The 14,261-nt window shown below is 37.2% G+C and overlaps 1 protein-coding gene across 1 annotated transcript in view; it reads right to left on the reverse strand.

Moving 5' to 3' along the window:
• Positions 1-14,261, reverse strand: part of TXNDC16 (thioredoxin domain containing 16) — a 123,391-nt gene that overhangs the window by 68,875 nt on the left and 40,255 nt on the right. Inside the window, exons 10-12 of the mRNA XM_011961803.1 lie at positions 2,683-2,849; positions 2,235-2,295; positions 246-369 (exon numbers count right to left, since the gene is read on the reverse strand). Coding sequence (XP_011817193.1) covers positions 246-369; positions 2,235-2,295; positions 2,683-2,849 — 352 coding nt within the window. The remainder of the gene's footprint in view (positions 1-245; positions 370-2,234; positions 2,296-2,682; positions 2,850-14,261) is intronic.

The following is a 14,261-nucleotide window of genomic DNA, read 5'->3' on the forward strand; positions in this document are numbered from 1 at the left end:
GAGCTTGCAGTGAGCCGAGATTGCGCCACTGCACTCCAGCCTGGGCGACACAGCGAGACTCCGTCTCAAAAACAAAACAAAACAAAACAAAACAAAAAAAAGTGATTCAAAATAAATTCCACCAGGTTTCTTTACAGAGTCTTGAATCTGAATACATTCTTTGAGAAAGTTAATTCACTGGAAATTTCACTGACTTTATGGGTGCTAGGCAGGATGGGGAAGGGATGAGAATCATAACACATTACCTATATCTGGACCTTCCATGTCATCGTCTTCATCTTCTTGTATTTCCTCAATGTGCATACTATGTTCCACATGAGATATTATTAAATCAACATCATGTAATACCAAAAATTCCACTGGAACTCCCTAGAAATACATTAATTTTTTAAAAATGAATATAGCAAACTATTTTGACATAAAAATGTTTTACTTGGACCAGGTGTGGTGGCTCACACCTGTAATCCCAGCACTTTGGGAGGTCAAGGTGGGTGGATCACCTGAGGTCAGGAGTTCGAGACCAGCCTAAAAATACAAAAATTAGCCAGGCGTGGTGGCACATGCCTGTAATCCCAGCTACTCGGGAGGCTGAAACAGGAAAATCGTCTGAACCCAGGAGGCAAAGGTTGCAGTGAGGCGGGATTGTGCCACTGCACTCCAGCCTGGGTGACAGGGCAAGACTCTGAAAAAAAAACAAGTTTTACTTGTTTGACACTAAAATAAAACTAAGCCTTTGAACTTCAATTCTAAAACTTAGCAAAACGTAAAAGGAAATGTAACTCCAAAATTACTATGAAAAGAAAAGCATCTACAGCATACCTTCTATAAAGACAATGGGTACACTGAAAAAGATGACAAAAAAGGTGCTGAAAGCCTCACTTTCTTCTTGTCACAACCACATTATATTGAAGTCCGTAAAACATTTCACATATAACAGCAACTTCTACCTCTTTATAAAATGGAAATATATATAATTTTATTGCAAATAGAGCAAATCAAAATTGATTATTCTAACATTCCATGGAAATATTCAAAACAATATTCATCTAAATTAATTCCACTAATAAGTTCAATTTCCTGTTTAGCTATAAACATTAAATTACTATGTGCTCCCAGTTATTTTAAGAATACCAAATTCTACTGAGATCAATATTACTTAATATTAAAAATATTACTTAAGATTTATTTTACTATCGCCCAACTGTTACGCTTTTAAAATATGAAATTTTAAGCCAACAGATTATTTTAGCAAAGTATCCTTGACTGTAACTCTATATTGGAATAAAGGTATGAGCTCTAAGTATGTTTGTTCTTTGCTATCACATATCTTCATTTTTTAACATTATATTCAAAACAAGCAATTTTGATTTCTACAGAAATATAATAAACTTAAAAAGTAGAGGAATCAAAATTAAACTTAATTTGTTCCAAAGATTCACAGAAATTTTTGTAGTAAGCCTTTTAATTAAAGTATAACATTAACACAGAAAAGAACAAAAATTTTAAGTATGGAGTTTGAGGGATTTTTACAAAGTGGACATATTTGTATCACCACCACACAGATTAAGATACAGAACATCATCAGCACACCCAGTGGCCATCTTCTTGCTCTTCCTGTCATTAACATCCCCCAAAAGTAATCACTATTCTGTCTTTCATCACTGCTATGGTTTGAATTCTGTTTTATCTTGTTTATTTTTTTGAGACAGGGTCTCTATCACCCAGGGTGGACGTGCAGTGGCACAATCACGGCTCACTGCAGCTTCAACCTCTGGGGCTCAAGTGATTCTCCCACCTCAGCCTCCTGAGTAACTGGGACTATAGGCATGCACCACCATACCCAGCCTATTTTTTGTAGAGATGGGGTCTCCCGATGTTGCCTAAGCTAGTCTTGCACTCCTGGGCTCAAGTGATCCACCTGCCTCAGCCTCCCAAAGTGCTAGATTACAGGCATGAGCCACCATGCCCAGCCCAATATTATTTTAAACAAAACGCAGGATATCTAGCATAATCCTGATTTTGTTTTATTAAAAAAATACATATAAATATGTGAACATAGAATAAAAACCAGATTGACACATGATAAAAGCATCAAAATGTTAACAGCAATTTTCTTTGAATACGAGTAATTATAATTTACAGATTTTTCTATAATAAAATATATTACTTTAAGACCATATATTAGCTTTCTTTAAATAAACAGATATTGTAGAACAATACATAAAACAACTAACCTTTTCTGCTCTTTTGAAGACCACATTAGCATGCTGAGGAATGTTCACTTCCAAAGAGTCCCTTTTTCAAAATGGAAATAAATGTTTTATGTTGTTAATGTGAAGACTAATAGTCACCCAGGACGTCAATAGAAAACAGAACTATATTCTTATACTAAAAATTATGAAAAAATATTACAATTTAGTGACTGAAAAATTTTACACATAAATATAGACCAGATCTTCTAGTCTCCATCTTAATCTCCATCTTCATTTAACAAGGTTTTAAGTTCTAAGTTTTAATCAACCATAAATGAATGTACAGATTTTAGCACAGAAACTAGTTCTAACTATATTGGAATCTATTAAAGATTTGAGTTTACTTATAAGTGATTAAATTATCAAATTTTAAAACATGGAAACTATTAGTGTTTTGCTAAATATAATAAATATTTGATGTTTAAGATACCTTAACAAGAGCAGAACTCCTGCTTTTCCCAGAAGACGCCAAGCAACCCATTCTGCAGTTCTTCTATCAGCTTCATAAGTAGCCTGTTGGCTAACAATAAAAACCAGTGGTAAGCCTAGCTGGAGATGAACAGTTGAAACTTGTTGAGGATCTTCAGCAACTTCAGTCTTCATTAAAAAAAAAAAAAAAAAAAAAGTGATAATAATATTCCAACATTTGGATTCAAATTCTCCCAATTCTTATTAATAAAGTCACAAGTTAAAAAAGTCTGTAAAATAATCCAACAATAACAGAAATGATCTCTTAATTTCCTAAATTTAATGCTCCCAATGTACCTATGTAGCTTTGTTTGTTTGTTTTTTGAGACAGAATCTTGCTCTCTCATCAGGCTGGAGTGCAACGGCACAATCACAGCTCATTGTACCCTTAGCCTTCTGGGCTCAAACAATCCTCCCACTTCAGCCTCCCGAGTAGCTGGGACCACAGATGCACACCACCGTGCCTAATTTTTTGTTTTTTTTTTAAATTTTTTGTAGAGACAAGGTCTCCCTATGTTGCCCAGGCTGGTCTTGAACTCCTGGGCTCAAGTGATCCTCCCGCCTTGGCCTTCCAAAGTGATGGGATTACAGGCATAAGCCATCATGTCTGGACCTCTATAAGTTTAGGCATTATAAAACTAATAGATTTTATAAGAAGTTAAACCAAAAATTATAATCATAAAGAATAAACACATTATAAACAAACAAAAACAATAAATAAAACAGTGTGGGACTACTTGATAAATATTTCAAGTGAAACAGAACAGATAACTAAGGAATAAACTTTTTCATATAAGAATTTAACATATAATGACATATTACAAAACAATGAGGAACATCTGAGTTAAAGCAGCAAATTAAATACACACATCTAATTTCACTCCCTCCAGAACTCCCAGGAAAACTACAGCAGTGGGATTTTTAAAAGAGATAAACACACATATGTGAAGAAGGGAAGAGAAGAAATGGTAGCACAGTTTTAGAAGTCAGAATAATAACTCACTTAGGAGATCCTACAAGGCAAAACCCTAAGTCATTAGAGGGAAAACTGCGTTTTAACTACAGGATCCTAAAATTGCTCAGGAACTGTCGGTGTCAGGCATATCTGGACCTGGGAAGGAAATATTGGAAGGGAAGTGGTAGGAAGGCTCTAAAATAAGTAGGAATGTGTCAAAGCTTTTGAGAGGTAGTTAGATCCCTAGATTCCCCTCCCCAACTCTATGAGCTTAAACAACTGTCACTTCCCCACACCAGCAGAAATCTAGGAACAGCTGACAGTGTGGACACCACGCTGAAATCAGGGAGATTAAGTAACCAAATGTTGAGACGTTCGCCTCATCCCAGCTCTCTTTCCACTTAGTTCCCAGAATGCTAGCAGCTAGGCCTTTGTCCTCTATTGGAATTTGTATCCTTTTTTGGGGACTGAGTAACCCCCAAAAGCCTAAAGATACTGACATTGGGATTCGCCAAAAAGCAGGCCAGGCCCAATTACTCTATGGAGCTCTAGGCTCGGCCTTGCTCACCATTTCAGTCTGCTTACTGCCTAAGAGACGTGGACTTCTGCCACTGCTACCTGCACCTTCTCTACCTTCCACCACAGATGTCTCCCAGACAAGACTCAACCACACTCCTTGAATTCTCACACAAAGAATGTGTGAGAATCCGGAACAGTGTTGCCTGCCTTTGCCCCTCCTCCACTCTCTTCTCTTGCTGCCACCCAGCACAGCTGGCTTCAGGGTCCATCTTAGCACTGCTTGGCATTCCCAGGACATTTGAACTAGGCAGGGAGGTGGGGTGTCGTGTGTCCAGGTGGCCAGAAGGCACTGGGAAATCCCATGGGATGGTCTGTGAAGATCAGACACATATCAATCATGGGGCAGAAATGTCAAACACAGCTTACAATGGTGTCACCTTCTCACCATTTCACCTTCCCAACCCTCCTCAGCCCAGTCAGCCAAAGAGAGTCAGTACTATTTTGGCCACATCTCTCAAGTCTCCCCCAACCCCAACTGCCTTGAAGTCTCTGCTCTTTGTCAGAGACTTGCAAAGACTGATGTTTTTGTTCTGTTTTCTCATCATTCCATTGTGATAGTAAGAAACTAAGAAGATTAATGAAAAGGTCAGGCACAATGGCCCATGCCTGTAATCCCAGCAGTTGGGAGGCCAAGATGGAAGACCACTTGAGCTCAGGAGTTCAAGACCAGCCTGGGCTACAAAGCATGACCCTGTCTCTATTTTTTTTAAAGAAAAAATTAAATAAAAATTTAAAAAGAAGATTAATGAAGAAATAAGATGTGAATATATCACTGTTACATATGTATACATACATATTTAAAAGTCACCAAGTGCCACCAATGTTAGAATTTCCAATCAGCTTTTAGTTTCAAATTCTAAATTGTGATTAGACATCCAAGGATTAACAAACACCTGAGGAAAGCCTCCAACATGAAAGACAGAGACTAGAACACATAGAAAAATAAATAACATAGAGAAAATACAGACTATATGGGAAGAAGAAAGGTTCAGAAACCACCATAGACAACCTCAAGGAGATAGGAAGAAACTGGATCCATAAAGAATTGAAAAATAAAGTTAAATAAATCTCCCAGAAAGTACAACAGAAATAGATGGAAGATAGAGGAAAAAAGGTAATAAAATTGAAGGACTAGTTCAAGAGGTCTAACATCTAAATAACGCAAGTCACAGAAAAAGAGAAGGGAGAAAATAAAAGAAATCATTACTAAAATAAACACAAAATTTTCCCACAACTGAAGGACATGAGTTGTCAGATTGAAAGAGCCCACTGAATAACCAACAGAGTGGATAAAAGCAGACACAAAGGAAGTTCTCCCAAACTTTCTACTTTCTAATAATTGAACTTTTTTTTTTTTTTTTTTTTAGATAGAGTCTCGTTCTCTCACCCAGGCTGGAGTATAGTGACAGGGTCTCAGCTCATTGAACCTCTGTCTCCCAAGTTCAGGTAATCCTCCCACTTCAGCCTCCACCAAGTAGTTGGGACTATAGGCATGTATCACCACATCCAGCTAATTTTTATATATTTTGTAGAGATGGGGTTTCGCCATGTTGCCCGGGCTGGTCTTGAACTCCTGGACTCAGTCAATCCACCCACCTTGGCCTCTCAAAGTGATTCCTATCACCAGGGCATAGGAATCTTGGGAGCTATCTTAGAAGTCTGTCTACCATAGGTAAGTATAGATATGTAGATAGATAGATATATCTATAGATATATAATATATATATATAGAGAGAGTACTCAATAACTTGAGTTATTAAGTACTCTTAAGTTATTTTGTCTACCATAGGTAGTCCTGTTCCCTGAACTTTGTCTACCATAGGTAGACAAAATGCTAAGACAGCCCCCAAGATTCCTACCCTCTAGTGAACAAATCTTGTATAATCCCCTCCCCTGAGTGTCAATAGGACCAGTGGGATAGCCATTCCTTTGGTTAGGTGATATTACACAGGAGTCTGCTGTAGCACACTCAAGTAAGATTCTCCCACTGGCTTTGAAGGAGCAAGCTGCAATGTTGTGAGAGGGCCATGTGGCAAGGGCTTGAGATTAGCCTGTAGGAAATGAGAACAACCCCTGTCCAACAGCCAGCAAGAAAACAGGAACCTGGGTCTTACAACCACAAGCAACTAATTTCTGCCAAAAACCTAGATGAGGGGAATACCCTGAAGGAGTAAAAATGACTGTTTGTTTTTCCTTGTGTATTCGGAGCACTATTAGTAATTCAGTATTATAAAGCAAAAAGGAGGAATAGTCAGCAAGGCTAGAAATCTGGCAAGGGGCCAGATCATTGAAAGCCACAAATATCCTGCCAAGAAAATGGGGCTTTATTGTGTAAGTAAAGTGAAGCCATTTACGAATTGCATGAACTCATGATATTTTAAAATATCACTCTGTCAGCTTTCAAATGAGATTTCAGATGTAAAATTACATGCAGGAAGATGTAGGAATTAAGAATGTTTTCCCAGATGTCTGCCATCAATGAATGGAAAGTAAGATAACCAAAATAATAAAGAACCAGTGGTGGTGAAGGACAATACCTTAATGTCACATGTATTGTGCTTAAGGAGGGATACATCTAATTAACAGTTAGATATATGGGTGGGAGCTCCAAATAAATATGTCACCTGAAAATTCAGATTTGAGAATCCGTGTAGTTAATGCCACAGAAACAAATGAGATCACTTGAGGGGTGTGCTTTGAGCAACTATCACTGTGTAGCAAAGTACCCTAAAACCTGGTACCTTAAAATGTCAAGAATCATTTCTTTTGCTCAAATATGTGTAAGCTCATCTCTGCTTCATGTGGCATCAGTAGGCTGTATCAACTGGAGGCTGAAGATTCTACTTTACAGATGGCTCATACACATGGCTAACAAGCTGTTGCTGACTATCAGGAGCTCAGCCAGGGCTGTGGTCTAAGGGCCTTGATTCTCCTCTTCGTGGGCTTCTCCTAAGGCTACTTAGTCTAACAATAAGATGGGGGTTTTCAAGAATGAGCAAATAAAGAGAGCAAGGCAGAAGCACATGACATTTGTGAAATATAGCCATTAATGATATATGAAGTCATATATCATCACCTTAGCCTCATTCTGTTGGTCAAGGCAGTTACAAAAGCCCAACCAGGTTCAGGCAGAGGAGTCACAGACTCCACCATTCCACAGGCACAGGGATAAGGTGACATGATAAGGGAAGCTTATGGGATGGGAGGTACTGTTGGACTTCATGAGTCTTGGAGAAAGGAGTGAACCTATTTTGTATGTGGGAGGGATTACTGCGGCCGTAGTCTGCCCCCTGGCTAAAACAACTCATATCCCTTCTGTGTATAAAATACACACCTCTCTCCGAGACTCCTAAAGCCTCATCCCATCAAGCTTTGATTGAGATCTGTGCAAAATGTAATACATTTAGTTCCAGGTGCAGGTAAGTCCTTTGCATACAGCTCCTTGAAAACTATTCCTCTCAATCTGAAGACCTGTGAACTAAAGAGACAGATCAGCTGGGCATGGTGGCTCATGACTGTAATCCCAGCACTTTGGGAGGCCAAGGTGGGCAGATAGATTATGGGTTCAGGAGATTGAGACCATCCTGGCTAACATGGTGAAACCCCGTTTCTACTGAAAATATAAAAAAATTAGCCAGGCGTGGTAGCAGGTGCCTGTAGTCCCAGCTACTCAGGAGGCCGAGGCAGGAGAATGGAGTGAACCCAGGAGGCGGAGCCTGCAGTGAGCCAAGATTGCGCTGCTGCACTCCAGCCTAGGTGACAGAGAGAAACTCTGTCTCCAAAAAAAAAAAAAAAAGAGAGACAGATCATTTTCCCCAATACATACACAAAAGACCAAAAGACAATGATGGGACAGGCATAGTATAACCACTATATACACTCCTAGTTGAAGCAGGGAAAAATGGAGGCACACGATAGTCACTGGTCTATAACAACTCTGAGGTTTGTTCAGGCATATGTTGCCAGTTCCTTGACTAGGGCTCAGTCCTGTTCCCTGAACTTGAGACTCTTGGTTACAAAGTCTAGGCCTTGGTCTGCCCTCCAACTCGTCTTTTTTTTAAAGCAAAACAAAACAAAAAACAAAAAAAGGAGCCTGTGATTGCAGCTGAGTAGATTTCTCAGCCTTTTCCTGCCCCTAAAAATTTGGAGGTATAAAGTACATACATCATTTTGTGCTATTTCTGTGTCTTACCATACAAGTTGGTATAATTCTTTTAAAATCTTGTGAGTTTTCTAATTATGAATTTTTTTTTTTTTTTTTTTGAGACAGAGTCTCACTCTGTTGCCCGGCTGCAGTACAGTGGCATGATTACAGCTCACTACAGCCTTGACTTCCCCAGGCTCAGGTGATCCTTCCACCACCTCAGCCTCCCAAGTAGCTGGGACTACAGGTGCACACCATCATACCCAGCTAAATTTTTATGTTTTTGTAGAGATGGGGTCTTCCTATTTTGCTCAGGGTGGTCTCAAACTCCTGGCCTCAAGCGATCCACCCACCTCAGCCTCCCAGAGTGCTGGGATTATAAGTGGGAGCCACTGCACCCAGCCTAACTATGAAGTTATAATCCATTCCATTTGACAAAAAACAAAATCACAAACATCCTTGATAGGCAGAGAAAGTCATAGGGTAGAAGTATAAAAATTACAACTAAATAAAATATGTAATATAAATAGAAATTAGTGTTAGATATAAAAGTGACAGAAACACTCCTGCATTGGGGTGCAACTACCAATATTTTTCTACAATTCATGTATTACTATTAAATAACTAAAATTACTTAAAAATTAACTTTCAAAAATGATATAATAAACAGGATTGTAAAAGACTATTATGAACAATTATATGCCAATAAATTTGATAACTTATAAGAAATAAATTCTTAGAAACATATAACCTACCAAGACTAAATCATTAAGAAATAGAAAATCTGAACAGATCTAGAACTAGTAAGAAAATTAAATCAGTAATCAAAAACCTCCCAAAAAAGAAAAGTCCAGGACCAGATGCCTTCACTGGAAAACCCAACTAAACATTTAAAGAATGCCAATCCTTCTTAACTTCTTCCAAAAATTTGAAGAGGTGAGAATATTTCCAAACTCATTTTATGAGGCCAGCATTACCCTAATACTAAAGTCAAAGATACTTCTAGAAAAAGAAACTACAGAGCAGTATGAGCAATATCCCTAATGAATATTAAGGCAAAAATCCTCAACAAAAACTACCAAACTGGGCCAGGAGTGGTGGCTCAGGCCTGTAATCCCAGCACTTCAGGAGGCTGAGGCGGGCAGATTGCCTGAGCTCAGGAGTTCAAGACCAGCCTGGGCAACACGGTGAAATCCCATCTCTACTAAAATACAAATAGTTAGCCAGGGCATGGCAGCGTGTGCCTGTAATCCCAGCTACTCAGGAGACTAAGACAGGAGAATAACTTGAACCCGGGAGGCAGAGGTTGCAGTGAGCCGAGATTGCACCACTGCACTCCAGCCTACGTGACAGAGCAAGACTCTGTCTCAAAATAAGAAAAAAAAAACAAAACCTACCAAACTGAAGTCAGCAGCACATTAAAAGGATCACTCATCATGAGCAAGTGGGATTATTTATGCTTGCGATGCAAGGATGGTTTGACATACAGAAACTAATTAATGTATTACTGTATACCAAATTGACAGAACAAAGGACAAAAATCACATGGTCATTTCAATTGATGCAGGAAAAGCATTTGAAAATATTCAACACCATTTCATGATAAAAACTCTCAAAAAACTAGGAATAGAAAGAAATTACCTCAAGATATTAAAGACCATAAATGAAAAGCCCAGCCAATATCATATTCAACGGTAAAAAAAATTGAGAATTTTCCCTCTAAGACCATGAACAAGTCAAGGATACCCACTCTTGACACTTTTATTCAATGTAGAACTAAGTCCTAGCCACAGCAATTAGGTAAGGAAAACAAATAAATGCATCAAAATTGGAAAAGAAGAAGTAAAATTATCTCTGTTCACAGGTAACAGGATCTTATATGTGGGAAACCCTAAAGATGACACACACACACACACACACACTCACACACACACCAGAAAACCATGAGAACCATTTTGCAGGATAGAAAATCAGCACACAAACATCAGTTGCATTTCTATACACTAATAATGAACAACCCAAAAAGAAAATTAAGAAAATAATCCCATTTACAATAGCATTGAAAAAGAATAAAATACTTTGGAATAAATTTTCAAAAGGAGGCAAAATACCTTTATACTGAAAACTACAAAACATTGCTGAAAGAAAATTTAAAAGACATAAATAAATGGAAAGACATTCTGTGTTCATGGATTAGAAGACTTAATAATATTATTAAAATGTCTATACTACCCAAAGCAATCTACAGATTCAATGCAATCCCTATTAAACTCCCAATGGTATTTTTTGCAGAAATAGAAAAAACAATCCTAAAATTCATATGGAATCTCAAAGGATTTCAAATAGCCCAGACAATCTTGAGAAAGAAGTACAACACTAGAGGCCTCACACTTTCTGATTTTAAAATATATTACAAAGCTACAGTAATCAAAATAGCCTAGTACTGGCATAAAAACAGACACATAGACCAATGGAACAAAACAGAGAGCCCAGAAATAAACCTCGTGTATATGGTCAAATGATCTTTGACAAGGATGTCAAAATCACTCAGTAAAGAGAGGACAGTCTCTTCAATAGATGGTGTTGGGAAAACTGGGTATCCACATGCAAAAGAATGAAAATGGACCTTTATCTTACACTATATACAAAAAGTAACTCATAATGGATTAAATACCTAAACATAAGACCTGAAAGTAAAACTCTTAAAAGAAAACATAGGGGGAAAAGTTTTATGACATTGAAATAGGCAACGATTTCTTGGATATGACAACAAAAGCACAAACAACAAAAGCAAAAATAGACAAACTAAAACTTCTAACAGAGTAAAAAGACAACTGAAAGAATGAGAGAAAAGGTCTGCAAACCATATATGAGATAAAGAGTTAATATATAGAACACATAGAGAACTCCCGCAATTCAATATCCAAACAAATAACTCAATTTTTTAAATGGGCAAAAGACTTGAATAGGCATTTTTCCAAAGAAGATACACAAATGGCCAAGCATATGAGATAATGCTCAACATCACTAATCATCAGGAAAATAAAACTCGAAACTACAATGAGGTATCATCTCATATCCTTTAGAATGGCCACTATCAAAAAAAAAAAAGAAAAGCAAGAAGAAAGGAATGACAAATGTTGGTGAACATATAAAGAACTGAATCCTCGTGCACTGCTGGTGAGATTGTAAAACGGTGCAGACACTATGAAAACAGTACAGTCATCCCTGGGTATCCATAAGGAATCAGTTTCTGTACGCCCCTTAAATACCAAAATCTACAAATGTTCAAGTCGTTTATATAAACCGTCATAGTATTTGCATATAACCTACCCACTCTATCCTGTATATCTTAAAATCATCTCTAGATCATTTATAACATCAAATACAATGTAAATGCTATGTAAATAGTTGTTATACCATAATTTAATTTTGAATTATTTTTATTGTTATATTTTTATTTTGTATTGGGTTTTAATTATTTTTTTATCTGCAGTTGGTTTAATCCAAGGATGCAGAATCCACAGATACAGAGGGCTGAGTATATGGAGGTTCTTCAAAAATTAAAAATGAAACTACCATTTGATGCAGCAATCCCACTTATGGGTATATTTCCAAAAGAATGAGAAACAAGATATCAGAGAATACCCATGTCCACTGCAGCATTACTCACCGTAGCCAAGAGGTGGAAGCAACCTAAACATCTATCAGTGGATGAATGGATAAATAAAATGCGGTATATACATCCAACGGAATATTATTCAGCCTTAAAAAAGAATAAAATCCTAACATACACTACAACATGGATGAACTGTGAGGACATTATTCTAAGTGAAATAAGCCAACTGCAAAAACAAATATGGCATAACTCAGTGTATATGTGGTATCTAAAGTAATCAAACTCATACAAATGGAAAGTAGACTGGTGGTGTCAAGGACTGGGGTCAGGTAGAGTTGTGTGTTTAATGAGTATAGAGTTTCAGTCATGCAATATTAAAAAGTTCCAGAGATCTGCTGTACAACAACGTACATCAGCTAATACTGTATTACACACTTTAACACTGTTGTGAGGGTAATCTTATGTGGTTTTTACAACAATGAAAAAAAGGCTCTAAAACAACCATGTTAGGAAACACTATGCTGTACAATATTGCACACTGCCACATAAGTTTTCTAGAAATAGGAGCTAAATGAATAAATCATAACAGCATCTTTCTAATTTCCTACATAAAAGAGTAGGTTTAATTTAATCCAAGTGTCTTGAATCTGTCTGAGACAGACAGCTAGATGAACAAACAAAAAATAATGTAAAAATTTCAGAAATTATTAAAAATGTGTACACTTACCGATTTTTTAACATTTTATCAGATATTTACACTTGAGAATTCTTCTTGGAATTCAGATAAAAGCTTTCCTTCTATCTACGAATGTAAGCTGAATCTATCATGGAGAAAATCATCAGCATTCTAAAATGTCCTTGGTATTTGCCAACAGGACAATAATTGAACCATTTTCCCATCTGTGTTCACTGTTGGGAACCTTAATAATACATCTAAAACAACTCCATATCTGGCAGAATCTTATTTAACCTATTTAAGATTGAAATTCACTTAAAAATCCTATGCTCAAGATTTATTTTCAGTTTGACATGATCAAAAGGACACACCTCCCATCATGAGTATAAGACATAGTTGTCTTGTATGTCTACAATTAGGTGTCCAAGTACCCTGTTTACCTAAAAGAAAAAAAAGCAATAAATACACACACAAAAGCAATCTGCATCTATTTTCATATGCTTAGAAGTGAACTAATAATACATGTAATTGCAATGATCAGACACAATGCAGTTTACAAAAAAGCCTGAATCCTACTTTCCATTTTTATTAGTTTATAAAAAGACTTTGTAAACATACCAAATTATTTCAGATCCTGAACCCAGAAACCCAGGCTAATTTGCAAAGCATCTTACTAAACACACAAAACCCAACCATGATTAAACCCTAAGGGCTTGTATATAGAATAATGTCTAAGATAAGCGGGGGAGATAGGGAAATGAGCTTCAGTGGTACTATGAGAGAATAAGAATAAAGCAAGAAACATGAATTCAAAGTCAACTATGAAGTCAGCTACTAACAAGAACCTGTAAGAAGTCAACAAATTTAGGTACGAACTTTCAGGACCTCTCTATCTCATTCCAGTTAACTATACCATCAAAGGATATAACCCAGTTAGAACAAATTTTGGTCTAAGAAGTGTTTCCTATAAAAGGGTTTGACGTTACTCAGTTTTTTAAACCTCAAATGTATTATTTAAGAACAAAAAACAACCTCAAACACTGATTTGGTCAAATGTTTAAAGTACTAAAACATAAAAGTGACCAAACCAGCTGAGGATTCTAACACCTTCCTAATTCCACTGGGGTAAGACCTTAGCCACCCTCCAATAGTCTCAAGGAATCTTTCGAGGCTTTGTCTCCTTTTCTGTACTCTACATTCATTTTCTCTGTTCCGGTCTATGAAAGTCCACGAATCTGTGCTTCTAGGCCTCACTCTGCCAGGTATTTCTAGGCTGACATCAAGGTTTGAATTCTCAGCTTAGCTTTCCAATTCAGCACTGATCTTCAGTTCAGCCTTTCACATCTTTCTTGGCTTCATGCTACTGGTCATTCCTACCTATTTCAGTGTCTACCGGGCTTCTGGAGCCTCTGCCTGAATCCTATATCCCGGTTCCCTAGTTGTCTAGGAAAAAAAAGTTCAAACAAATAAAACGCTTATGCGTTATTCTGTGAAAGTGTTGAAGCAAACCCTACTTCAGACTTTGATTGACAATTTAATATTCCTTTTAGGTGGACAGCAGTTAGAAT

This window comes from Colobus angolensis, unplaced genomic scaffold (genome assembly GCF_000951035.1).
Source record: "Colobus angolensis palliatus isolate OR3802 unplaced genomic scaffold, Cang.pa_1.0 Scaffold57, whole genome shotgun sequence".
NCBI lineage: Eukaryota > Metazoa > Chordata > Mammalia > Primates > Cercopithecidae > Colobus > Colobus angolensis.